At 45.6% G+C, this 25,754-nt stretch overlaps 1 protein-coding gene across 2 annotated transcripts in view; it reads left to right on the top strand.

Annotated features, from left to right (window-relative positions):
- Positions 1-25,754, top strand: part of tnr (tenascin R (restrictin, janusin)) — a 100,467-nt gene that overhangs the window by 12,334 nt on the left and 62,379 nt on the right. For both annotated transcript variants that reach the window (XM_069937534.1, XM_069937532.1), the window contains 4 exons: positions 2,864-2,979; positions 3,546-3,696; positions 11,925-12,194; positions 17,520-17,705. In XM_069937534.1, the coding sequence (XP_069793635.1) occupies positions 2,864-2,979; positions 3,546-3,696; positions 11,925-12,194; positions 17,520-17,705 (723 nt within the window). The remainder of the gene's footprint in view (positions 1-2,863; positions 2,980-3,545; positions 3,697-11,924; positions 12,195-17,519; positions 17,706-25,754) is intronic.

Below are 25,754 nucleotides of genomic sequence, written 5' to 3'. Positions count from 1 at the left end.
TTTAGTTCCATCTTGACTGATCAGTCCCTTGACTGATTTTGCCAGTTCAGCCTAATCAGTTGAAATCTTAGGCAACTATTTTCACTTCCACTGTATGATCAATCTTGATGTCATCTTTAAACTTGTTAACCCACTAATCACATGGTAATCTGTCAATAATATAGATGGCAATCAACAGAATCTGAATTTATTGTCAAGAACGTGTCACAAATTTGTCTACATCACCTTTGTTGACCTCACCAAAGCCTTCGACACCGTGAGCAGGAAAGGGCTTTGGCAAATACTAGAGCGCATCGGATGTCCCCCAAAGTTCCTCAACATGATTATCCAACTGCACGAAAACCAACAAGGTCGGGTCAGATACAGCAATGAGCTCTCTGAACCCTTCTCCATTAACAATGGCGTGAAGCAAGGCTGTGTTCTCGCACCAACCCTCTTTTCAATCTTCTTCAGCATGATGCTGAACCAAGCCATGAAAGACCCCAACAATGAAGACGCTGTTTACATCCGGTACCGCACGGATGGCAGTCTCTTCAATCTGAGGCGCCTGCAACCTCACACCAAGACACAAGAGCAACTTGTCCGTGAACTACTCTTTGCAGACGATGCCGCTTTAGTTGCCCATTCAGAGCCAGCTCTTCAGCGCTTGACGTCCTGCTTTGCGGAAACTGCCAAAATGTTTGGCCTGGAAGTCAGCCTGAAGAAAACTGAGGTCCTCCATCAGCCAGCTCCCCACCATGACTACCAGCCCCCCCACATCTCCATCGGGCACACAAAACTCAAAACGGTCAACCAGTTTACCTATCTCGGCTGCACCATTTCATCAGATGCAAGGATCGACAATGAGATAGACAACAGACTCGTCAAGGCAAATAGCGCCTTTGGAAGACTACACAAAAGAGTCTGGAAAAACAACCAACTGAAAAACCTCACAAAGATAAGCGTATACAGAGCCGTTGTCATACCCACACTCCTGTTTGGCTCCGAATCATGGGTCCTCTACCGGCACCACCTACGGCTCCTAGAACGCTTCCACCAGCGTTGTCTCCACTCCATCCTCAACATCCATTGGAGCGCTTTCATCCCTAACATCGAAGTACTCGAGAAGGCAGAGGTCGACAGCATCGAGTCCACGCTGCTGAAGATCCAGCTGCGCTGGATGGGTCACGTCTCCAGAATGGAGGACCATCGCCTTCCCAAGATCGTGTTATATGGCGAGCTCTCCACTGGCCACCGTGACAGAGGTGCACCAAAGAAAAGGTACAAGGACTGCCTAAAGAAATCTCTTGGTGCCTGCCACATTGACCACCGCCAGTGGGCTGATAACGCCTCAAACCGTGCATCTTGGCGCCTCACAGTTTGGCGGGCAGCAACCTCCTTTGAAGAAGACCGCAGAGCCCACCTCACTGACAAAAGGCAAAGGAGGAAAAACCCAACACCCAACCCCAACCAACCAATTTTCCCCTGCAACCGCTGCAACCGTGTCTGCCTGTCCCGCATCGGACTTGTCAGCCACAAACGAGCCTGCAGCTGACGTGGACTTTTTACCCCCTCCATAAATCTTCGTCCGCGAAGCCAAGCCAAAGACAGATGCAAATATTACTATAAATTACATTTAAAAAAAATTTAAACATTTAAAAAAATTAGTGGAAAAGAGAAAGTTAGGTTGTGTCTGCAGTTCATTGTCTATTCATAAATCTGATAACAGGGAGAAGAAGCTGATTTTGTACTGTTGGGCATTTGCCTTTAGGCTCCTGTATTTCCTTCCTGATTATACCAGTGAGAAGAGGGCATGGCCTGGGCAGTGAAGGTCCTTGAGGATAGAGATTCCTTTCTTGAGACACTGCCCCTTGAAGATGTCCTCGATGGAGTGAAGACTGATGCCTATAATAGCACTAGCAGAATTCACAACTCTTTGTAGTCTTTCTTTGTTCTGTGCATTCTCATCTCCATACCAGATAGTGATGCAAGCAGTGAGAATCCTCTCCACGGTACACCTGAAGAAATTTGCAAGTCTTTGGTGACATCCCAAGTCTCCACAAACACCTCATGAAGTCTAGCTGCTGGTGAGCCTTCTTCGCGATTGCATCGACATGAAGGTCCCAGGACAGAGATGTTGACACCCAGGAATTAATGAGGACTGATTTGTATTCTCCTGACTTTACCCTCCTGAAGTCCACCACAGTGGACAAGCATCGATCTCTGAGAGCCACCACTGGTCACAGGCTTTCACTACAATTGATAACTCTCCACTTCCACCCTCTGTCACCTACCATCAAGCCGATTCTGTACCCAATGGGCCAACTCACCCTGGATCCCATGCTACCTGAACTTTCAGACCAGTCTACTGTGGGATCTTGTCAAAGGCCTTGCTAAAGTCAACATGGACAATGTCTACTGTCCTTCACTCTTTATTACCTATTCAAAAAAACTGAAGCACAGAACCACTGGGTTGTTATGAAATCCTATTAGTTCTATGAATGTCATTGAGGGAAGGAAATCTTCCATCTTTGTCTAATCTGGCGTAACCACCATTCCAGACTCATTTCTGTTGACTCACAATGACCTTGGATCAGGGGCGATGAGGGATGGACAATGAATGCTGGCATTCCCATTGTCATCCACATCCTCTGAATGCACAAACTGTTCCTCCAATGGTCTATTTTGTAAACTCTCACAGTGTTGACAATGGTAAAGGAATGAACCACATACAAACATGTGGAAATGAGAAGGCCTTTCTTGTGTGTGGTGACAACCGGTTGAAATGATGAACATGGTCAATGTTTGGAATGTGACCTTGTTCCTGGAAAGCCTGAAAAATGTGTTCTTGTCTGCTCAGATTGATCTCTGCTTTCTCCCCAAGATCTCCCCATTCCTCAGGGACTACGCTTCAAGTCTGTCACTGAGACGGCAGTGGAGGTGCAATGGGATCCTTTTCAGTTCTCATTCGATGCTTGGGAGATCAGTTTCATTGCAAAGGTAAGTCACCCTCTACCACTTGACACATCAGACCAGTCCCCAAGCCCACCTCTTGAAATTGTCCCTCGCTTCCTCATCTCTGTTTTTCTTCAAATTGAGTGCAGTAGCACATATTCCACTCTAAGTTGGTGGAGTTTGTGAGGGCCAAATGAGAGACCAAAAAGACAAGGAGCAAGTGTTTCAGAATAAGCAAATGGTACAGATATTTAATTGTCACACTAAAGGTCAAGACCCCTTTCCTTCATTACAGCCATGCCAAAGGCTTCTGTATGCCTCTCTCTGTCCTCCCTCGCCAATTCTTAACCTTTTCCTTCATTACGTCCATGGCTGAAGCTTCTCTCTCTCTCTCTCTCATGCCTCTCTCTCTCCCATCTCTGTCTTATCTCTTTTTCTCTCTCTCTCTCTCACTCCCCACACATTCTTCACTCCTTCACATCCAGGAATACTCTTCAGTATTCCCTTCTCCATCTTCCCTCCCCATGCCTCAAAACTTCCTTTCATTATGCCCACACCAGGGGACGCAGTTTTGCTCTCTGACCTGATGTGATATTGCATTCCTGTTTCAGAGTAACGAGGGCGGGATGATCGTACAGCTTCCCACGACAGTCACCTCCTTTAACCAGACGGGTTTAAAACCTGGTGAAGATTACACAGTCAACCTGGTCGCTCTCCGAGATCAGATGAGGAGCTCACCAGCAACAGAAGCCATCTCTACCTGTGAGTTGATGATACAGACTTGTGAGAATGGTGTGAAGTCAGTACAATCTCCCCAGGATACAGACTAGACATTGTCTGTCTCCAGGGTACTGACCCACGTTCACTGTCCCCAGAGTACAGACCCACAAAAACTGACAGTCTGTGAGGTACAGACAGGTTTCTGGGCTACAGACCTACAAGCACTGATTATGGCTGGGGTACTGCCACGATAGAGTGCTGCCTCCCAGGTGCTTGGGTTCAGGATGTCCTTGAGCGGTTGCAGAATATTCAGCCAAAAGTCATGGTACATACTGATACCTATGACATAGACAGAAGTGGGGTAGATGTCCTGTAAAGTAAGTTTTGGGAATTAGGAAAGAGGTGTCAATAAAATTAACTGATCAGACACCAAGCATCATTTCACAGACTTTATTTCAGATGATACATTATGGAGAGTAGGTAGCAGTCTCCACTGCTATCTCACTCTGAAATTTTCTTCTGCAAGGATGTATATTTATATAGAGTCAAAACAAGCCATTCTCGAAAGCATAATGGATTACATCATGGGATAAATTTTTGAGAACTACATTAAGACCCTTCTTATATTTTTTGTATTAAAATCTTATATTTAAATAATATGAAGGAGAAAGTGTTAATAACCATTGTTAATGTCCTTGAGTACGATTCAGGCTAAAACTTCTAAATAATTTGAAGAAGAATGTGCCAATAACCAATATTAGCATCCTTGATTTCGGTTAAGGCTTCACTTTTAAATAATATCTAATTGAAAGATGCTGCATATAAATGGGATGATTGCCAACTATGTTAGGGTCAATGTCAAACCTATCAGCACAAAATTTCTTTCACAGAATTGGTGTCAATTCTTCTTCTGGCTATCAATCCTGTAGGACAATGATGGTTTCTTTCAGTCCGTTTGTGGGGTTTGATATGTGCATCCTGGAGTGGCTGTACAGGCCGATCCTTGATAGACCCTGCCTGCCCCATACTTATCAGGTGAGGCCTAGAGGACAGAAGTTCTGTTGTGGCGCTTTTTGTCCCTTTCCTCTGTTGTCTTAGTGACAGTCTCAATCTTCATAAAAATTTCTTCCACAAGAGGTTGTAAAGTTGGAACTCCAAGGTGGTCCTCAAGCTAGGGAAGGTCAAAAGAGGAAGATAGCGCAGGTAAATGAGGGCAGAGTTTCAAGTTCTTAGATTATTGGAACTTTTCTGGGGAAGGGGACGGGTTGTATTTGAAATGGAGAAGAACCAATATCCTTGCAAGGTTTGCTAATGCTGTTTGTTGGTGGGGTTTAAATGAGATTGTCAGGGAATTGGAAAGCAATGTGAAGAGGCGTTTGGCACACACATTGAGGTAGCTGGCAAGGAGTTTATGTGGAAGGACAGACAGATGTATGGTGATGAGATGCAATGTAACAGGGACACAGAGTTAAAAAAAAAACAAATACAGGCCTAAAGGTTTTATATTTAAATGCACAGCATCAGAAATAAAGTGGATGACCTTGTAGTACAGCTACAGATTTACAAGTATGATGTTGTGGCCATCACAGAGGTGTGGCTAAAGGATGGTTGTCATTAGAAGCTGAATGACCAAGGATACAGTGTATTGAAAGGACAGGCAGGTAAGCAGAAGGGGTGGCATGTCTCTGTTATAAGGAACAACATGAAATCATTAGAAAGAGGTGGCATAAGATCAAAAAAAAGCCATTGTAAGGTAGATGTAAGAAATGGCAAGGGTAAAAAGAGTGATGGCAGTTATATTCAGACCTCCAAACAGAAGCCGGAATGTGGACAGCAAGTTACAATGGCAAATAGAAAAGGCTTGTCAGAAGGGCAATGTTATGGTACTCATGGGGGTTTTAAAGTGCAAGTAGTTTGTGAAAATTAGATTGGAACTGGATCTCAAGGGAGAGAATTTGTAGAATGCCAACAAAATAGCTTTTGAGAACAGCTTCTGGCTGAACCGACCAGGGAAATGTAGATTCTGGATTGGGTATTGTGTAATGAATCAGAATTGATCAGGGACTGAAAGGTAAGGGAACCCTTAGGAGGCAGTAATCATATAATTCACCCTGCAGTTTGAGAGGGAGAAACTAAAATCAGGGGTCTCAGTACACTAGTGGAACAAAGGGGGACTACAGAGGTGCGAGAGAGGAACAGGCCAACATTCTTTGGAAAGACACACGAGCAGGAGGGATGATAGAGCACCAAAGGCTGGAGTTTCTGCAAGAAATGAGGAATGTGCAGGACAGGTATATTTCAAAAAAGAAGAAACATTTGAAAGGAAAAAGGACGGAACTGTGGCTGACGAGAGAAGTAAAAGCCAAGGTAAAAAGAAAAGAAAGGGCATACAACAAAGGAAAAATTAGTGGGAAGATAAAGGACTGGGAAACTTTTGAAAGAGTGTAGAAGGCAACTAAAAAGGAAAATATTAATTCTGAAAGGAAGCCAGCAAATAATATCAAAAAATATATGAAAATCAAAAAGAGTATATTAAGAGTGAAAAAAGAGGCAAGTGTTGATATAGGACTGATAGAAAATGACATTGGAGAAATTGTAAGGAGAGCCAAGGAGATGGCAGAGGAACTGAATGAGTACTTTGCATCAGGCTTCACTGAGGGAGACATCAGCAGTACAGCAGACTTTCAAGGCATCAGGGAAAACAATAGCAATATACCTGATAGTTAGAGATCTCAGGGAATAGAATGAAGTACAGACAAGATTACTAGAGAAATTGTGCTTAGCAAGATAAATGGACTAAAGATAGATCAGCCTCCTGGACTGAATGAGGTGCACCCATGGGTCCTGAAGGGGTGGCTTTGGAGATTGTGGAGGCATTGGAAATAATTTTCCAGAAATCAATAGACTCTTGCATGGTTCCAGAGGATTGGAAGATCACAAATGCAGTTTTAGTGTTTAAGAAAGGAGGGAGGCAGAAAAAAGGAAATTGTAGGCCTATTGATCTGACATCGGTAGTTGAAAGTTATTGGGGTTGATCCTCAAGGGCGAGGTTATGTAATACCTTGAGGTGCGTGACATGAAGGAAAGATCCTGTCTGACAAACATATTGGAATTTTTTGAGGTAGTTTCAAGAAGGATGGACAAGGGAGAGGCTGTGGATGTTGTGTATTTGGATTTTCAAAAGGCCTTTGATAAGGTGCCATAAAAGAGGCTGCTAAATAAGATGAGAGCACATGGAATTACAGGAAAGATATTAGACTGGTTGGGGCTTTGGCTGATGGGCAGGAAGCAAAGGGTGGGAATAAAGAGATCCTTTTCTGGTTGGTTGCCGGTTACTAGTGGTGTTCCATGGGGATCAGTGTTGGGGCTGCTTCTTTTTACAATGTATATTGATGATTTAGATTATAGATTGAATTGTTTTGAGGCTATATTTGCAGGTGACACCAAGATAGGTGGTGGAGTAGGAAGTGATGAAGAAACCGAAAGGTTGCAGAGAGATTTGCACAGCTTAAGAGAGTGGGCAAATAAATGGCAGATGAGATACGGTTGTACATTTTGGAAGAGGAATTAAACAGGCAGATTATTATTTGGATGGGGAGAAAATACAAAATTCGAAAGTGCAAAGGGAATTGAGGGTCCTTCTGCAGTATAATCTAAAGGTTAACCACCACGTTGGATTGGCAGTAAAGAAAGCAAATACTAAGTTGGCATTCATTTCAAGAGAAATAGTGTAAAGAGGCGTTGATGAGGCATGAAAGACCCCAACAATGAAGACGCTGTTTACATCCGGTACCGCACGGATGGCAGTCTCTTCAATCTGAGGCGCCTGCAAGCTCACACCAAGACACGAGAGAAACTTGTCCGTGAACTACTCTTTGCAGACGATGCCGCTTTAGTTGCCCATTCAGAGCCAGCTCTTCAGTGCTTGACGTCCTGTTTTGCGGAAACTGCCAAAATGTTTGGCCTGGAAGTCAGCCTGAAGAAAACGGAGGTCCTCCATCAGCCAGCTCCCCACCATGACTACCAGCCCCCCCACATCTCCATCGGGCACACAAAACTCAAAACGGTCAACCAGTTTACCTATCTCGGCTGCACCATTTCATCAGATGCAAGGATCGACAACAAGATAGACAACAGACTCGCCAAGGCAAATAGTGCCTTTGGAAGACTACACAAAAGAGTCTGGAAAAACAACCAACTGAAAAACCTCACAAAGATAAGCGTATACAGAGCCGTTGTCATACCCACACTCCTGTTGGGAGGATGGAATAATGTTGGAGAGAGTACAGAGAAGATTTACCAGGATGATTTCAGGAATGCAAGGGCTAACATATGAGGAACATATATCAGCTCTTGGAGTATATAAGAATGAAAACATTTTGAATGCTGAAACAATTGGACAGAGTAGATGTGAATAAGATGTTTCCCTTGGTGGGTGAATCCAGAACAAGAGGGCACAGTCTTAGAATTAGAAGGTACGCATTTATAACAGAGATTAGGAGAAATTTCTTTAGCCAGATGGTCATGGATTTGTGGAATACATTGCCACGTACAGCCGTGGAGGCCCAATCATTGGGGAAGTTTAACATAGAAACTTAGAAACATAGTAAAATAGGCGCAGGAGTAGGCCATTTGGCCCTTCAAGCCAACACTGCCATTCAATATGATCATGGCTGATCAGTACCTGATTCCTGCCTTCTCCCCATACCCCTTCATCCTCTTAGCCACAAGGGCCAAATCTAACCTACTCTTAAATATTGACAAGGAACTGGCCTCAACTACTTCCTATGGCAAAGAATTCCACAGATCTACCACCCTCTGAGAGAAGAAATTTTTCCTCATCTCAGTCCTAAAAAAAACTTTCCCCTTATCCTTAAACTGTGACCCCGGTTCTGGTTTTTCCCAGCAGTGGAAACAACCTACCTGCGTCTAGTCTGTCTAATCCCTTAAGAATTTTATATGTTTCTATAAGATCCCCCCCCCCTCAATCTTCTAAATTCCAGAGAATAAAAGCTGAGTCTATTCAACCTTTCTTCATATGCAAGTCCTTCCATCCCTGGTATCATTCTAGTGAATCTTCTCTGCACCCCCTCCATGGCAAGGATGTCCTTCCTCAGATAAGGAGACCAAAACTGCATGTAGTACTCCAGATGTGGTCTCACCAAGGCCTTGTATAGCGTAGCAGGAGATTGATAGGTATCTAATTAGTCAGGGTATCAAGAGATTTGGGGAAAAGGCCGGAAATTGGAACTGGATGTGAGAATGGTTTAGCTCAGGGTGGAATTTCGGAACAGACTTGATGGGCTGAATGGCCTTCTGTTCCTTTATCTTGTGATCTGATGCAACAAGGAAAGGTTTCCTCTTGTCCTCACCTACCATCCTATCCAGACTCTCCAGTCAACATATTATTCTCAACCATTTTCACCACCTACAAGGTGATCCCACCACCAGATACATCATCTCCTCTTTCTGCAAGGACCACTCTCCCCCTCATCCACTCATTCCTTCCCTCTATTTGCCCCCTCGGTACCTCCTCCTGTGACCAAAAGAAATGCTCCACTTCAACCTAGAGCTCCCCCCTCACCACCATTTGGAGTCCAAAAGAGTTCTTTCAAGTGAAGCAACACCGCTGTTTTTAAATGTACAGCCTGGTAACAGGCCCTTCAGGCCCATGAGTCTATGCCACCCAATTAACCTACAATCCCATTCGTTTTTGAAGGGTGGGGGAAAATCTGAGCATCTGGAGGAAGCCCATGCAAACACAGGGATAACATACAAGCCCTTTACAGACAGTGCTGGATTCAAACCTAGGTCGCTGGCGCTGTAATATTGTTGTGCTAACCGCTGCGCCAATTGTGCTGCCCTCTACACTAACAGTATTGCTCTGTGCTTACTATGCCGCCCTCTATGCACACCGTGTTTCCACTTGTGAATCGGAAGGGGTCATTGGTATCCAATGTTCCCGTTGTGCCTTCCTCTGCATTGAAGATACTGGATGCAGACTGGGAGATCATTTCGTTGAGCACGTTCACGCAGTCCGCTGCAATCACACAGTCCTCCCAGAGGCCCACTATGTTAATTCCACACACCATTCCCACGTTAACATATCCATCCATGACCTCATGCACTGTGGCTACTCGCAAATTGGAGAACAACACCAAATATTCCATCTGGGTACTTTCTGATCAGAATGCATCAACTCTAGCTCTTTCCCTTTTCCTCTGTCTCCTTTCCTCCAGCTCCCCTCTTTTCTCCTCCATTCAGAGCTGCCTCCTCCCCATTATTCCCCTGCCATTTTCTCCTACCCTCCCACCATATCCACCTATTACCCCATATCTCTTTTCCTGTATTCCTCTTCTTGCCCCTTCTTCCTCCTCCCCCCTCCTTTTTATTCAGGTTTTATTTGCTCATATCTTACTGAAGGGCTCAGGCCTAAACCGTTGGCTCTTCTTTTACTTCCTATAGATGTTGTGTGACCTGCTGAATTTCTGCAGTAGTATTGCACTACAATCCCAGCGTCTGCACTTTCTTGTTTTGCTAAATTCTCATCAAGAGTGTGACGGACAATCTCCACTTGCATGAATGATTACAACTTCACAAATACGTCAGAATCTCAGCATCATCCCAGAAACAGCAGCTCACTTTGTCAGCAGCTCATTAAACACACAAAACATTCAACTCCCCCCAACCAATGTATGCAGTGATTGTCCCGCAGTCACTGACCTGCAACACCAACTGGATAAATAATGCAGTTTCTCATCTAAATCCTGTGGCTCTCTTCCCAGATGCATATATTGTATTTATATTGGAATGGAGTAAAGGATGAAAGAGAAATAGATCTCTGAGTGCATGTAATTAAAAAATGCTAAGAAAGAAGCTGTTTACAAACCATCAAGGCTGGAAAAGTGAGAGGGTGAGAATTGAAAGTCAGGGTAAGAGGCAATGAGGGTGAATTGACATAATGCTGGCCAACAAAGGATGATGAGTGAAAGAATGAAGCAAAGGAAATTGGCACTGAATGACTCCTTCAAAGTTTGCAGGGAATGTTGTTGAGAATTTTTTTTTAAATTAGAACCAAATGGAATCAGGAAGTGATCTTAACAAGTGAGATTAAGGAGAATGTTAAAACCTTTTCCAAGTAACTGAGAACAGGGCAGCTAAGCAAAATGTGGGAGATACGATGGTCCATACGCGTACTACTTGAGGGTATTCACCATTCCTGATGAAGGTCTCAGGCATGAATGTCAGTTACCCTTTCTATGGATGCTGCATGACCTGCTGAGTTTCTCCAATGCATTTGTGTCTTGCACTTGACCCCCGCATCTGCATATTTTTTTTGTTTAACTTGAGGGTATTCACCAGTAATAATGATGTGGAGGCTGCAGAGTGAGGGGAGAGAAATATTGACATTCTGGAGTATGTTTGTATCGAAAAGGAGGAAGTGCTGGAAACACTAGAGAACGCTAATGCTAGTGAATCTCCAGGGCCTGATGGGACTATAACAGGATGCTAAGAGAAGCAAGGGAGGGAATTGATGATGTGATCCGTTGGAACATTTGCACCTTCGTTCTCTACAGAAGAAGTAGCAGACAGCGGGTGGATTGTTGATGTTTGTCCACTGATTCAAAAGGCGCAATGGATGGAAGATTCTGTGAGAAACAGTTATGAATTTTAGAACTTAACAAAGGACCTGTTTGGAAATTGTTCAGCAAGTTTTTTTTTTAAAATAATCTTCAATATTTTCCTTTTAACATTTGAAAAATGAAAAAAATTGAAGTCAATGGGGAAGAACAAATACAAGGGTACAATTGATTCCACAACATCTAAAAAAAATTCTGCCAGTATTTGTTTTCTGTATTAAAGACATTTCCCATGGATAAAATAAAAGTTTTGAATCTTTAAAATGCTAAATAAAGCTATTAATAAAAAATAATTACATTTATTCAGGATCTACCAAAGTGTTCTGGAGTTTTAATTTTTATGGAGCTGTCAGATTGTTGGATAATTAATTTTCAGAGTGGGAAATCCATCAGCCTCCTTCAGTTCAACATAGGGTTTGATTCTCAGATGACTCTGTAAAGGAGTCACTCAGTTGTGGTCCATGCAGTTAGAATGGGACAGGTTGTGCCGGGAGTGATTTGAGAACCAGAGTGAGCCATCCGTCTAAGCTAATCACAGGTCACATTTGCCAGGAGTCTTACCTGGGACCTGCATGTGATTGCCACAACATCTAAAATTGTGTTGAATGAAGCTCCTCATTTACCTTTCAGTGATTGACAGACCGACTCACATCACCATCAGGGAGGTCGCTGATACTTTTGTTTTTGTGGAATGGGCACCTCCCAGAGCTGATATCGACCACATCCTCCTGTCCTATGAACTAGCCAATGGAACCCATGACAAGACAATGCTGAGACTCCCATCCACATTGACTCAGTACACTCTACAGGACCTGAGACCTGCCTCACAGTATCAGGTGTCAATCGCTGGTATCAAGGAGCACAGGCAAAGCCAGCCTGCCACTATCACCTTCACCACAGGTAAAGGTGCTGATTAATCTGTGCTTGAGTGTGCATGTGTCTATGTGCTGTTGGCATCCATGAGTGTGTGCAGAGAGATGAAAGACTCCACTATTGCCTCCATCTTTGCATGACTGTGCTGGTTTCTGACTGAAGGTTTGAATTATAAATCACCTTTGTACAAGTCTGTGTCTGAATAAGGAAACAGGATTTCCCTGTTATTTTATTCCACATTCTCATTGTGGATTTTACTTCCCCAATCTGAATTAGAATTGTCTTGGTGTGAAAAGATTAATCAACTCTTGAAAAGGCAACAAAAGTCACCAAGCTGTCTAATTTAACTAATTTTTGAAGAGAAAATAAATATATTGACCAAGACAGTGGAGTTGATGTGACTGAAGTGGAATTCATTATAATTTTTGATGAGGTCCCATTGGAAAGCTCGTCCAAAAGATCAGAACCAATGGGATACAAAGCAAAGTGATAATTAGAGGTTTAAAGGATGATATTGATCATTTGGTAAATGGAAATTGATCTTGTTAAGTATGAGGTGCTGCATTTAATCAGCTATAACAAGGGTAGGATGCCTACTATGAATGGGAGAACCCCCAGGTTTTGAGGGAGAGTGAGACCTGGTGCACATTGAGAGATCCTGAAAGATGCCAGCACAGGGAAGAAATGTGTACTGATGGTGTGTTGTGTGCAATTCTGGTTGCCAAACTGCAGAGGGCATGATCGCACTTCAAACAAGATTCATCAGGATGTTGCTTTGCTTTTATGAAGAGACGGGACAGATTGGCTTTGTTTTTCTTGAAGGGGAAGAGGCTGAAGAAGAACTCAAAATTCTGAGCCTTTATAGGGTAGGAAACAATAAACTTTTCCCTGTGCAAGAGGTGTGTCTCAGGCCAGAAGGCAAAGGTTGAAGGGTTGAGGGCTAAAAGATTGAAAAGGGATCTGAGGAAGAATATTCTTCACTTCAAGTGGTTAGATTGGATTGCACTGCCTGAGAAAGTGGTGAAGCATTTGGGCGAGTATTTGAATCACCAAGACCTAGTGGGCTGCACACCTAACTCTGATTAATGGGCTGCACACCTAACTCTGATTAATGGGATTAGTGCAGATGATACGTCATGGTTCACAGAGACATGGCCCTTTGGCCCAACTTGAACATGCCAACCCACCTGCCATTCTGGGATAGTTCCATTTACCTATATTTAGTCCTCATTTTTCTAAATCCTTTCCATTGTATATCTGACCAAATATCTGCTGAACTGCGCTCGCTTTTACAGCTGAATGATGAAGTTGGCCCTCAGGTCCCTCTTGGATCTCTTCCCTCTCACCTTAATGAAATGGCCAGATTCTGTGCTGTATAACTGTGACATCACCATGCCCCCTCATTTGAGACTCTTCCACAAGTGGAAACATCTCAATTACATACTTTAGATTTATTCCAAAGCAATTCATCCTTCAGTTTGCAGGTCACAGTTCAGACAAGGCTTCAATCTACATCTGACTATTGTATTTATTGGCAGACATGGAATGATCAACATTTCAGGCCAGAAACCTTCATTGCTATGGCTACATTCATGGGTCCCAGCTATGCTTGCCTTTTCGTTGGCCATGTGGAGCAATCCACATAGCAGGCCGACATAGGCAAGGCTTCTCAGTGCTTCCTCCATTACATTTTTTTTTGACTACTTTGTTTTAATTTTGTGGTCAAAGATGTATCAAGAATTAATCATTACCCAAATACATAGATTGAAATGAAAAATAAATCAATGACACAGGTTGTTCATATTTCCATACAGATCCATCCCCTCTCCCCCCCCACCAAACAAAACCCCGAGATAGAGAAAAAGAAAGGAAAGAGAAAATAGATAAGAGAGAAAGAAGCAGAAAAGCAAGAAAGAGGAAGAAAGAAAGAGGAACTATTTGGATCTGAGATCTTCAGAGGGTCTATTCTTACCTAGATCTCAGATAAGGGAAAGAACAAGGATGTAGAACTCAGGAACACAATGTCTCCCTAAATATTCAACCCTGTGTTCTGCAAGTATGGCTTCAATACCTGCAAAAACATGTTATACATTTTCCTTAAATTATAAGTAATTTTCTCCAAGGGGACACAACTATGTATTTTTGCACTCCATTGGGCTACGTCCAGAAGGGAATCAGACTTCCAAGAAACTGCAATACATTTCCTGGCCACCGCCAATGTAATTTTAAGAAATTCTAATTGGTACTTGAACAGCCTCATTTTAAGTCTTATTTCCACAATATTTCCTAAGAGCAACAATTCTGGACTTTGTGGCAATTGTTTCCCAACAATTTGGTCTAATAGATTTTCCCAAAAAGATTTCATTTTAGAGCATGACCAGGTGATATGTAAAAAGGTTCCTGTTTCTTCACCGCATCTAAAACATGTATCTGATAATATATTAGAATTTAATTTATATAATTTCTGCAGGGTAAGATATAGCTGATGCAAAAAGTTACATTGCACCAAATTTATTGCATTGGTCATGCTGTCCTGACATAAATAAGACCAGTTTTTATTCAAGTCTGATTCCTATCTTGCTTTTGATTTATATAACTCCCGCTAAGGAGTGTCCGATTGGTGTAAGGAATACATTATTGATGTAAACTTCCTTTTTCCCCTTCGAATCAGAATCTCCATTTCACTGCCCTCTGGTAACATCATGGCCGGTCCTAATTCATCCCTGAAAGAAGCTCTTAATTGAAAGTGGAAGAAGATTGTGTTGTTAAGAATATCTATTTTTTAACTGTTCAAATGAAATTAGTTGTCCTTCCACATAACAACCTTTTACATACCTATCCCCTTCCAGGACAATCTATTACAAGCTCCCATTTTAGTAAAATGTAAGGGATAGTATAGATAGGAGGGTATGAATAGTTACAGTTAACATATACACAACACAAGTCACAGCCCAGCGATAATTTGATACATTGGAAGAACTGAGGGAAGGCTTGTCACAGTCCCTGACCCTGATCTCCCTGGCTTCATTCCTTCTCCTCCTTTCCTCTTCTTTCCCTTCTTCCTAACCTACCTCTATCCAGGCCCCTACCTCCTTTCCTTCCTTCCCTGAGTCCTCCTTCTGCAGCCCTCTGTCACTTTCTTCTATCGCCTCCCAACTTTTTATTTTTACCCAGTTCTTCCCTCTCCCACATGTATCCACCAATCAACTGCTTCCTCCTCCCTCCTCCCATCCTATGATTATGGTGTTCACCCATTTCTTGCTGGTCTTGATGATTGGTCATGGCCTGAAATGATGACTGACCTGCTGAAACATTCCAGTGCCCTGTGTGTTGCTGCAGTTCGGGCAGTACCTGCACTCTCCATATTAACCTTCAGCATCTGTTGGTTATGCAACGAGACAGAATGGAGGTGGGTCCTTCAGCCCATAGCCCCATCTGACCCATGACTCTCCAAACCTTCCCGACGTGGGTTGGGTGCGTGAAGGAGGAGGGTCGACTCTTCATGAGGGGTGTGGGCAGCATGAGGATGGGCCACCTCATCAGGGAGAGCATTGTGAGGGAGGGGTGGGTGGGGATGGGGAATGGTTGAGGAGGGGGGTGTGTTTGTAGTCAGGTGGGGAAATACGTAAAGAGGGAGTGGACCCCTCATGAGGGGGGGGATGTTGATTTGAGGTGGGTGAGGAGAGAGAGGGCCCCTCATGGGGGCATTGGGAGGATGAATGGAAGGTAAGCCCTCGAGCGGTGGAACGTTTGTGAGAGCATGGGTGAGGAGGGCGGTGGTGAGGGAGCAGCAGATGGACCCATTGTGAGGGGTGGTGAGTGAGGAAGGTGTGGACACTTTGCGAAGGATGTGAGAGGGAGTAGACCCATTTTCAGGGGGGTGGACTGTTGTCAGATGGTGTGAATAAGTAGGGGATAGGCCTGTTGTGAGGGATGGGGATGAGGAGGGGCTTAGACCTGTTGTGAGGGAGGGGAGTGAGGAGGGGGGTAGACCTGTTGTGAAGGATGGGGGTGAGGAAGGGGTAGACCTGTTGTGAGGGAGGGGAGAAAGGAGGGGGTTAGACATGTTGTGAGGGAGGGGAGTGAGGAGAGGGTAGACCTGCTGTGAGGGAGGGGGGAGACCTGTTGTGAGGGAGGGGTGCGAGGAGGAGGTAGACCTGTTGTGAGGGAGGAGGTAGACCGGTTGTGAGGGGGAGTGAGGAGGGGGTAGACCTGTTGTGGAGGTGAGTGAGGAGGGGGGTAGAACTGTTGCGAGGGAGGGGAGTGAGGAGGGGTTAGACCTGTTGTGAGGTAGGGGATTGAGGATGGAGTAGACGTGTTATGAGGGAGGGGGTGTGGAGGGGTAGACCTGTTGTGAGGGGAGTGGATGAGGAGGGGATAACCCATTGTGAGCAGGGATAGAACCATTATGAGATGAGGTTGAGAAGGGGATGGTGGATGAGGAGGGTTGGGCCCATTATGGGGTAGTGTGTGATGAAGGCTTAGGTCCATTTTTAAGGGTGGGCGAGTCCATTATGAGGGGATGAGTGGGGAGAGGGTTAGTATGGTGGGATGTGCCTGTTTAACCTCCACAAATAATCACAAGACAATTATTGTTTTAATAAGCTCATCCCACATTAATCTGAACTCCAGAGGATGCAGACTCACACTTTTACCCTTTTCATAACAAACCAGTCTTCTCATCCCTGGACCGCCAGTAACACAAGGGTATCTTTTAAACCCATGGACCAAAGCTGTCCACTGTCCTCAGGTAAATGCCCCACACTGGAAGAATATTTGGCTCTCTCTAAACTTCATCCCCTGCGGTGGCAGCTGCCAATCATCCCTGCTTTGTTGCTCACTTCCCTCCTTTTGCTCACAGTCTTTTTCATACGCAGTCCTGTGAGGACAACACATTGAGCCTAAATGCCAAAAACTGCAGATCTGGAAATTTGAAATAAGACAGATAATGCTGAAAACACTTTGCAGTCAGTCAGCATCTGTGGGAAGAGGCACAGCTTGAACTTCAAGTTGTTGAATTTTGATGAGAATTGGATCAGTTTAAGATGAGACAACCTTCGTCGTGCGGAAGAGATGTCAACCTTAATCACCGAGAAACTGAAAACAACGAAAGAGAAAAGGGTAAAGGAGACAGAGCTCCCTCAGGAGGGAAGGGCATGTTCAAAATGGTCATTTCTGATGGAGCAGTGGTAGGAGATCAATGAAGAAGGTAATACTGACATGTTGGCAGCAGCAGCTGGCATTGGAGCTGAGGGTGCTGGTATATGATGTCAGACCATGTCATAGTTCACAGGGTAGCTGCATTGTCCTCTGCCTGGGTCTGCTGTGCAAGTAAATGTGCTTCACTTACAGAGATTGATGGTCCCAAAAACCTCCGTGTGGTGACTCGAAGGTACAACCAGCTGGAGTTGGAATGGGACAACAGTCAAGCTGACATAGATGAATACAGGGTGGTCTACAACACATTGGCTGGAGGACAGTACCATGAACTGATTGTGCCTCAAAATGTTGGGCCTACAAGCAAGATTACAATGACAGGTGAGTTGCAGATCATCTAGCACAACATGGAACTCTGACCCTTGGTTCCGTGGGACAGAGAGACTAAAGTCTGCAGCTATTGGACGAGAACTGCAGATGGCAGGTCATTGTCTTCATGGTTTAACATTAAATATGGTATCAATAATGAATACAGCTGGGAAAGAAGGGTGCCGGGATTTTTACAGTGTTAATCGTCGTGGTGGTATGATATGTGTGGCCAATGAATGGAATGGTTTGGACGTGGGCATGCTTGGTACTGCTGGTGGAAAAAAAAGCAGAAAATACTTGACAGGCCAGGCAGCATCACAGGCAGGAAAGGAAGACTGTATTTCTAGCTGATTGTTCATCAGACCGTGGAAGCTATGGTAGTTCCTGCTGCTGATATCAGGGGTGCACATGGAAGTGGTACAGATGGTGACGATACTAACTGCGGTGTTGCTGGAATTGATAGGGCACTGTAAAGATTACTGCGTTGGTCTCAATTTAAAGAATGGTCCAAATCAACTGGGAGCAATTCAAAACAAGTTCCATAGATGACCAACTGGAATGGATGGGTTTTAATTGATCTTTATTTGAACATGGTAGAAGCCAATTCCGGCTATGAGACTCATGCTGCTGAATTACATTCAGTTAACTTACAACCCTGTACGAGGGTGGGAGCAAACTGGAGCACCCAAGGAGACCGATGCAGTTCACAGGGAGAATGCACAAACTCCTTACAAAGAGCAGCTGATTCAAACCCGGGTCGTTGACCCTGTAATAGAGTTGCACTAACTGTAACGCTAACTGTGCCATCCCAATGACTGACAAGCATGGTGTGTATTTGCAGGAGCTTGGAACATGATTGAAACAAAATAGATCCTGAGGTTCTTGACAGGGTGGATGCAGAGAGGATGTTATATCCTTTGGGAAAATCTGGAATAAGGGGTCACAGAGTGAGAAGAACCCTAGGCTGGTAGATTACTGGTAGAACCAATAGTGGCAGTGGATGGGAAGGTGAACAAAGAAAGCTGGGGGGGGTGGATTCATTGTTCATGTTTTTGTGCTGCAACATAACCAAACAGAACTTGAGATGTGTTTTTTCCATTTGTGTTTGTAACACGGAGGGTTCCCTTACTGGTCAGACAAGAAAGAACGATGTTGATGGCCACTGCCTCTGGGTCATTGAATAGCAGACCCACCCACAGCCAATACCAACTTATAATTGGGCACCTGGAGTCACATGAGCCAGTCCCTGGGCCATCCTCCAGGTGCTGGGTATGAATCCCGATTGTATGGTTCAGCCACTCTCTTCTTTGACCTTCTTGCTGAGGTAACTACCCAAACCATTCAGACTGGGGATCACGAATAGTGCTGGAGAACTAATTAACTATGAGGTGTGTGGATGGGTAAGAGCTCTCTTATGCATACACCTCAAAGGGAAGCACTGTGGATCATCTGACCTAACTTTTAAATAGATTCAAAAGTTGAGTAACATGCTTGCTTGTCAGAAGGGCGGTGGCAGGTATTGTTTGTTTTAATCTTTAGTTGTGACTTTGTTGTTAAGTTAACTTGCATTATAGCAAACTCATTCTGCATGCGAGTGTATATGTCTCCTATTGTGTATTTGCATTCCACTATAAATTAAGTTCACAGTTTAATATTACCTCGTGCAGAGCTGTCACTCTTTGAACCATACGAACTTGTTCCCCACCACGAATTGGTGCTGCGAGTAGGGTTCAAGGAGTAACAGCCAAGCAAGTGGGTTGTTGCAATGTTGAGGAATGTGGTGGAACTGTACTGTTTGTATGTGTATGGCTGGTCTGCCCCTTGGTGATTGTACCTGTGGCTCCTCCCTCTGATTCGCCTAATAAAGGTGGCAACACCATAACCCCTCCCCAAAACAGTCTCGGGTCAGCAACATGAGACAGGTTGTCTGTTTATGGTAATAAAAGCTTTAACAGTCTGGTAACTTCTAGTCTTTGGAATTATTGATAGCACATCAAGGAACAGAGCTCCTTGTGCATTGGGGATAGAGCTCTGAGTATACCAATGATTGTGCTGGATTCAGCAGTCTGGCCAGCCTGCTGGCAGACCGTGGCAAGCCAGTGAAGTGGTCAGATAGCCTGGACTTGTAAGGGGAGAAGATTGGGCATCATCTTGTGTCCCTCATCAAAGAATCAGGATTCCTGGAAAGTAAAGGGAGCCAGAGAGGTGCCTTTTGGTTGCTGGCAGGCTTACTGAGGGACCAACATGAAGCATTGGGGAGAAAGGGACAGGAAATCATCCAGTTATAAGGTGAAGTGGAAATGCCACAGCAGCATTGCTTCAATATGGGTGGAGTGGTCCGGGATGTACAAACCTGGGCCAGAGAGCTAGAGAATAAAGGCACCAAACTAGCATGCAGAGTGGTCAAGATGTAGCAGTTGGAAGTGGCTTGTTGGGCAAGCTGGCAGCCAGACCCAAAGTTCAAGGCCTGATGCTGTGTGGGGTTGGTGCTGACAAGTTGTTGGGGATGGGGACATCAGGATGGATAGCGAAGAAGTAGTGCAGTGCTACACCTGTCCTCCTCCCTTCTGGAAGCCAGACCAATGACCATGGGGTCCTGTACAGGCACGGGGGACTCTCATCTCCCTTTCAATTTGGGATTGAGGAGAATCTCAGAGAGTCATGGGAGGTCATTCCCAAGGCCCCTGTGAGTCCACTGAGAATTGGACCAGCTCTACCAGGAACTGATTGGTTTGGGGATATCACTACTGGCAGAAGCCAGGTGAGGCCTTGGCCACATGGCTGCTCTGGATCTAGGATGAATGTAATACTAACGTGAACCTATTCCATCAGGAAGCAGGTAACCTGGCTGGGTTGTCCAATTAGCAATCCATCAACTATACCCTGCATATGCCATCCGAGGCCATTGAGGGCAAGGCATCCTTGTGGGACCGGCTGGGTGAGGTAGCCCTCCTTGCCTTGCTGGCATGGGATTTACAGTGCTGGGGAGAGTGCTGTAAGGTCGAGGATGGACAAGGGCCTTAGAGAGTGGGCTCTAGTCACGGGCTTTATAATGGCTCCCATGGCAGTTATTCCCCTGGTAGGGAGGACACCCATCCTGATGTGAAGAGGGTAGTACTGTCTTGCACCAAACCGACAGCAAGGAAGATGGTTAGAGAGACCATCCACCTGCTGGAAGGGCTGGAGTACTTGGGGGTGGAGCATGTGCTTGGGCCTGGAAGGGAGAAAAAAAGGCAGCGGATAGGGAAATCCGCCCAAAGTCATGTACCTGGTATTGCTGAAGGAAAGGGTCGCGAGGGACTTGATGAACTGACTTATTGGTTTTCTAGCAAGATCATGATGCAGCGAAGTCGAATGAGGGATGGGATCTGTTCCCCTAAGGGCAAGGGTTGGCCTGACCCCACACCAGTGCCCCCTCCAGACCACACAGAGTCCCTGGGCCCATCCATCGGGGCCCTGCAGCAGGGATCAACCCTCTGCTCTGTTGCTGTAGGAATGGGGCCAGGTCTCCAGGTGGATTTGTTCGGCGCCCCTTTTCCAGCCGAGAGACCCAAGGCACTCTATCCCATTGGCTGTATACTGGGTAAAGGGTAATGTCCAGCATTGGCTGCCACTGAAGGACACAGGTGCTAAGCACACCATCATCCCAGGCAACCATGATGCATGGCTGTGACCCCAGGTTTTCATCGAGGGTTTAGGAGTTTCCATCATCCTCCAGGTGGCCATTACACTGAGGAACCATAGCCCCTGCTTGCCCCGGATGCATCATTCCCAGAGTTAATCCTGGGATGAATGTGCTTAAAGGTTATTGAGGGGCTGTTCGCATTTGAGATATTCTGAATGAGGGTACTGGTTGGTCAGCTAAGTGGGAGGCTGTGGTGATTCCGCCCCCAGTATCAGAGAGTATCGGTACCTGGGGGAATGAGGGAGATAGGGGATGCAGTGATTGCCCTATTGTTGGAGAAGGTAATCTACCCTGCTGTTTTATGGCCAGTACAGAAGAAGGACAGCATGTGGCTCATGATAGTAGAAAACTTGTCCCCTGACCCCCCCCCCCCACCCCCCACCTCCCCAGCCTTACAGCAGCAATTGCAGATGTGGCAACCCTTATCAAGGACACAGGTGGTTAGAAGAGAAAGCAATAGTGTGCAGTCATGGACCTGGCTAATGCTTTCTTCGCCATTCCCCTTAGTTTGGAGTCAAAGGATCAGATTGCCTTTATGTGGGATGATCACCAGTACATCTTCTGTCACCTTTCCTTGGGGTAATTCCTATGTTGTGCCATGGTCTGCTAGCCAGATACTAACACTGGATACAACTAGAACCAGGCATCTCCCTGTCACATTACATCAATGACCTGTTGCTCCAGGGTTCCTCGCAGGAGGTTGTGGGTCAGGTCCAAGATGTAGTGGTCACTTCCTTCCAGGTGCAGTGATGGCTCATTAACCTTGAGAAGAGAAAATGTCCCAGCTAAAATATCCAGTCCTGGGGATACAATGGCACGTGGGCCAGAGTGAGATCCTGACAAGGAGAGGAACAAAATCCTCATTTCCATAATCCCCACCTCCAAGGGAGAGACATATCTGTATGGTTGCTAGGATACTGGTGCCAACACATCCCGCACCTGAACATGATCCTGTGCCCCTTGTACAATGGATCCTGGAAGAAGGCTGGGTTTCACTGGGGTCCTGACCAGCAGGCTACTTTCAAGGCAGGGCAGCAGAACAGGCTCTCCCATTAGCCCCCAGGCCGAGTGGATTGCCCTTTGAACTGCAGATTTCTACCACCACCTGAGTAGCTGAGTGGTTCCCCTGGGGTTTTGGACTAAAATTTTCCCAAAGGCTGCGACCCAATACTCCCCCAAAGGAATGCTGGGATGAAGACAATGAAAGTATGGTCAAGGGTGACACGTTCATGATGATAAATTTGGATTCTTTACCTGGAAGCCTTGGCTACTGAGTGCCAGACAGCCACTGAGTCTATCATAATGTGACCACATCATCTAATCATGTGGTGAGTCAAGTCCACTGATGTAACCCACAAGGAGGGCCATGACCAATGGTCCTCAATTGTAAAGAGGAAATGGTACATCGCAGTGCAGGCCAAGCAAGGTCCTGATGGGGTGAGCTGTCAACATGAACAAGTCATGTCCTTAACCGATAGTGATGGCCCCAAGTGCGAGATCCCAACCATAGACCCCTCACTGATACAGAGGGAAAGACCCTTTGATCACCTGACCCCAGTGAAGAAGCAGCAGGTTTGGTTTGCTGCTGGTTCCAGCCACTGGAGAGGCAGTAAACAATGATGGTAAGCTACTGCTCTCCACTCCGCCATGGGTAAGGCAATCTCCCAGGAGGGGAAAGAGTGATCCAGACAATTGGACAAGCTGGTGTCCATAACCCTGGCCATTAGGACAATGCCATGGAGGTGTGAATGCCGATGGCAGGAGTTGAGCTGGGGATACATGGGCATCCACTCTGTGGACATTCCCAGTGGGAACTCATCTGGGATGATGAACAGTGGCGGCGATTATGGTACAACATGTGGATGCCTCCACTTTTCAAGAGACTGAAGAGACTATGTGGTAGACAGATCAGTCCAGATTTGTGTCTCTCAAGTGTCCAGACCTTAGCCAGCTGGCAGATTTGACACACCATTAGAGTGGGCACTTGGGGATGGATTGGGCCTGGTGATGGGCAGAGGACTGAGGAGTGACCTTGATCTATGATGAGGCTATTTGCCTGTCATTTCAACATGTCAAACTCAGGGTTTGACTGACAGGTGGGTTACAGGAGTGGCAGGAGATGGGAAGGTGATCAAAGAAAGTTGGGTGGGCAGGTGAAGATTTATTGTTCATGTTCTTTGGCTTGGCTTCGCGGATGAAGATTTATGGAGGGGGTAAATGTCAACGTCAGCTGCAGGCTCGTTTGTGGCTGACAAGTCCGATGCGGGACAGGCAGACACGGTTGCAGCGGTTGCAGGGGAAAATTGGTGGGTTGGGGTTGGGTGTTGGGTTTTTCCTCCTTGGCCTTTTGTCAGTGAGGTGGGCTCTGCGGTCTTCTTCAAAGGAGGTTGCTGCCCGCCGAACTGTGAGGCGCCAAGATGCATGGTTGGAGGCGATATCAGCCCACTGGCGGTGGTCAATGTGGCAGGCACCAAGAGATTTCTTTAGGCAGTCCTTGTACCTCTTCTTTGGTGCACCTCTGTCTCAGTGGCCAGTGGAAAGCTCGCCATAGAACACGATCTTGGGAAGGCGATGGTCCTCCATTCTGGAGATGTGACCCGCCCAGCGCAGCTGGATCTTCAGCAGCGTGGACTACGAAATAACTAACACAACATGAAATGTGTTCTTTCCATTTGCATTTGGTCTCGTGCAGCAGTGGGGATGACAGAGGGCAGGCAGGTCAGTGTGAGAATTGGAAGGAGGACTTAAATGACATGCAACCTGTTGTTATCACCTCACCTAGGCTTGGTTTCTCTCCTTCATTAGCAGTTGATGCAGTAAAAGTGGTTGGAAGTGATGTCAGGGAATGTCACCATCAGCCGGATGGGGTGTACTGATCGCTGGGTGGTGGTGAGGCAGGAGGTGCAAGAGTAAGTGTCACACCTCAGTTGTCTCAGCTCCCCCTATTGGCTATATCTCCTCTCCACAATCAGTCTTGATCAGTTCCCCTTGGCATCTCATCCAGAAAGTTATGAGGGATAGGAGTCATGGAAATTTGGTTGAGTGGATTCCGAATTGGCTTGCTTACAGTAGACAGAGGGTGGCAGTAGATGGAGTGTGTTCTCCCTGGAGGTTGGTGACTTGTGGCATTCTGCAGGGATCTGTTCTGGGACCCATTTTTTTGTGATATCCAAACTGGTTGGATGAAGAAGGGTTGGTCAGAACTTTTTCAGATGATGCAAAGGTTGGAGGCGTTGTGGATCACGTAGAAAATTGTTGCAGATAACAACAGGATAGAGACAGGATGTGGAATTGGGTGGAGAAGTGGCAAATGGAGTTAAATGGAACCGTTGCACTTTGGAAGATTGAACTTGAAGGCAGAGTGTTTGTTGACAGGATTCTTTCCAGTGTGGAGGATCAAATGAATTTTGGGGTCCAAATCTTTAGATCCCTCAGGTTTGCTGCACAACTTGATAGGGTGGTTAAGAAACCCCCTAACAGTCTTAATTTTCAGTTTCTGGCCCTCCTTTGCCCCAATACCTTCATCTCTTGAGATATCAAAATTGCCAACACTTGAAACTGAAGTCAGAAAATATTAGGTCAGGCCGCATCTGTGGAAGGCAGTAGGCATTTGTTTCAAGCCACTATCCTTCTTCGGAAATAGCAGGTGAACGCAGGTGAGAGGGGAAAGAACTAGAAGGAGATGGGGAGGGAGCAGTGGGTTGAGAAATAAATACTCTGATTGGGGGAAATGTCTGGAGGAAGGACATTGTGGGTGACAGACAAGTTGGAAGGGTGGGGAGTGGAAAGAGGAAGAGTGGGGCCAGAGAGAAAATGGCATCCGGGGTGGTGAGTGGGGAAGGTTATAAGGTGAGAATGGAAATTTGAAGTCTGGTTGGAAACTGCTGAGATGAAATAAAAGATGTGGTTTCTCCAATTGATGCACAGTCTCATCCTGGCAGGACACGAAGCCAATGGCAGACATGTCAATGTGGGAGTGGTGTGGGATTGAAGTGGCCGGCTGTAAATAAGAAGTCTGAAGATGCTGGGGACTAGTACAACAGAGAAAATGCTGAAGGAACTCAGCAAGTCATGCAGCATCTGTGGAGAGGAACAGGGTGTTGACATTTCAGTGAAGAGGCTGGCCACTGAATTTTCCACCTGAGAAGCTGACTGACCTTTGCCTTCTCTGAATGTTGTCTGGCCCACTGAGTTCCTCCACTACTTGATTGTTGCTCTACATTTGCAGACTCCATGTTTACCCCCAGTCCATGCCTTGTCCTTTCCATCCGTTCTGCTTTATCGCAACTGCATTTGTCTCGTTTTGCCTGTGACTGACCAATTCTGATGAAGGATCATTGATCTGAAATATTTTTGCTCTCTGCCTTAATTGATAG

This window comes from Narcine bancroftii, chromosome 5 (genome assembly GCF_036971445.1).
Source record: "Narcine bancroftii isolate sNarBan1 chromosome 5, sNarBan1.hap1, whole genome shotgun sequence".
In the NCBI taxonomy this organism is placed as follows: domain Eukaryota; kingdom Metazoa; phylum Chordata; class Chondrichthyes; order Torpediniformes; family Narcinidae; genus Narcine; species Narcine bancroftii.
Note: the sequence above shows the minus strand (reverse complement) of the source record. Positions and strands in the feature narration are given on the sequence as shown.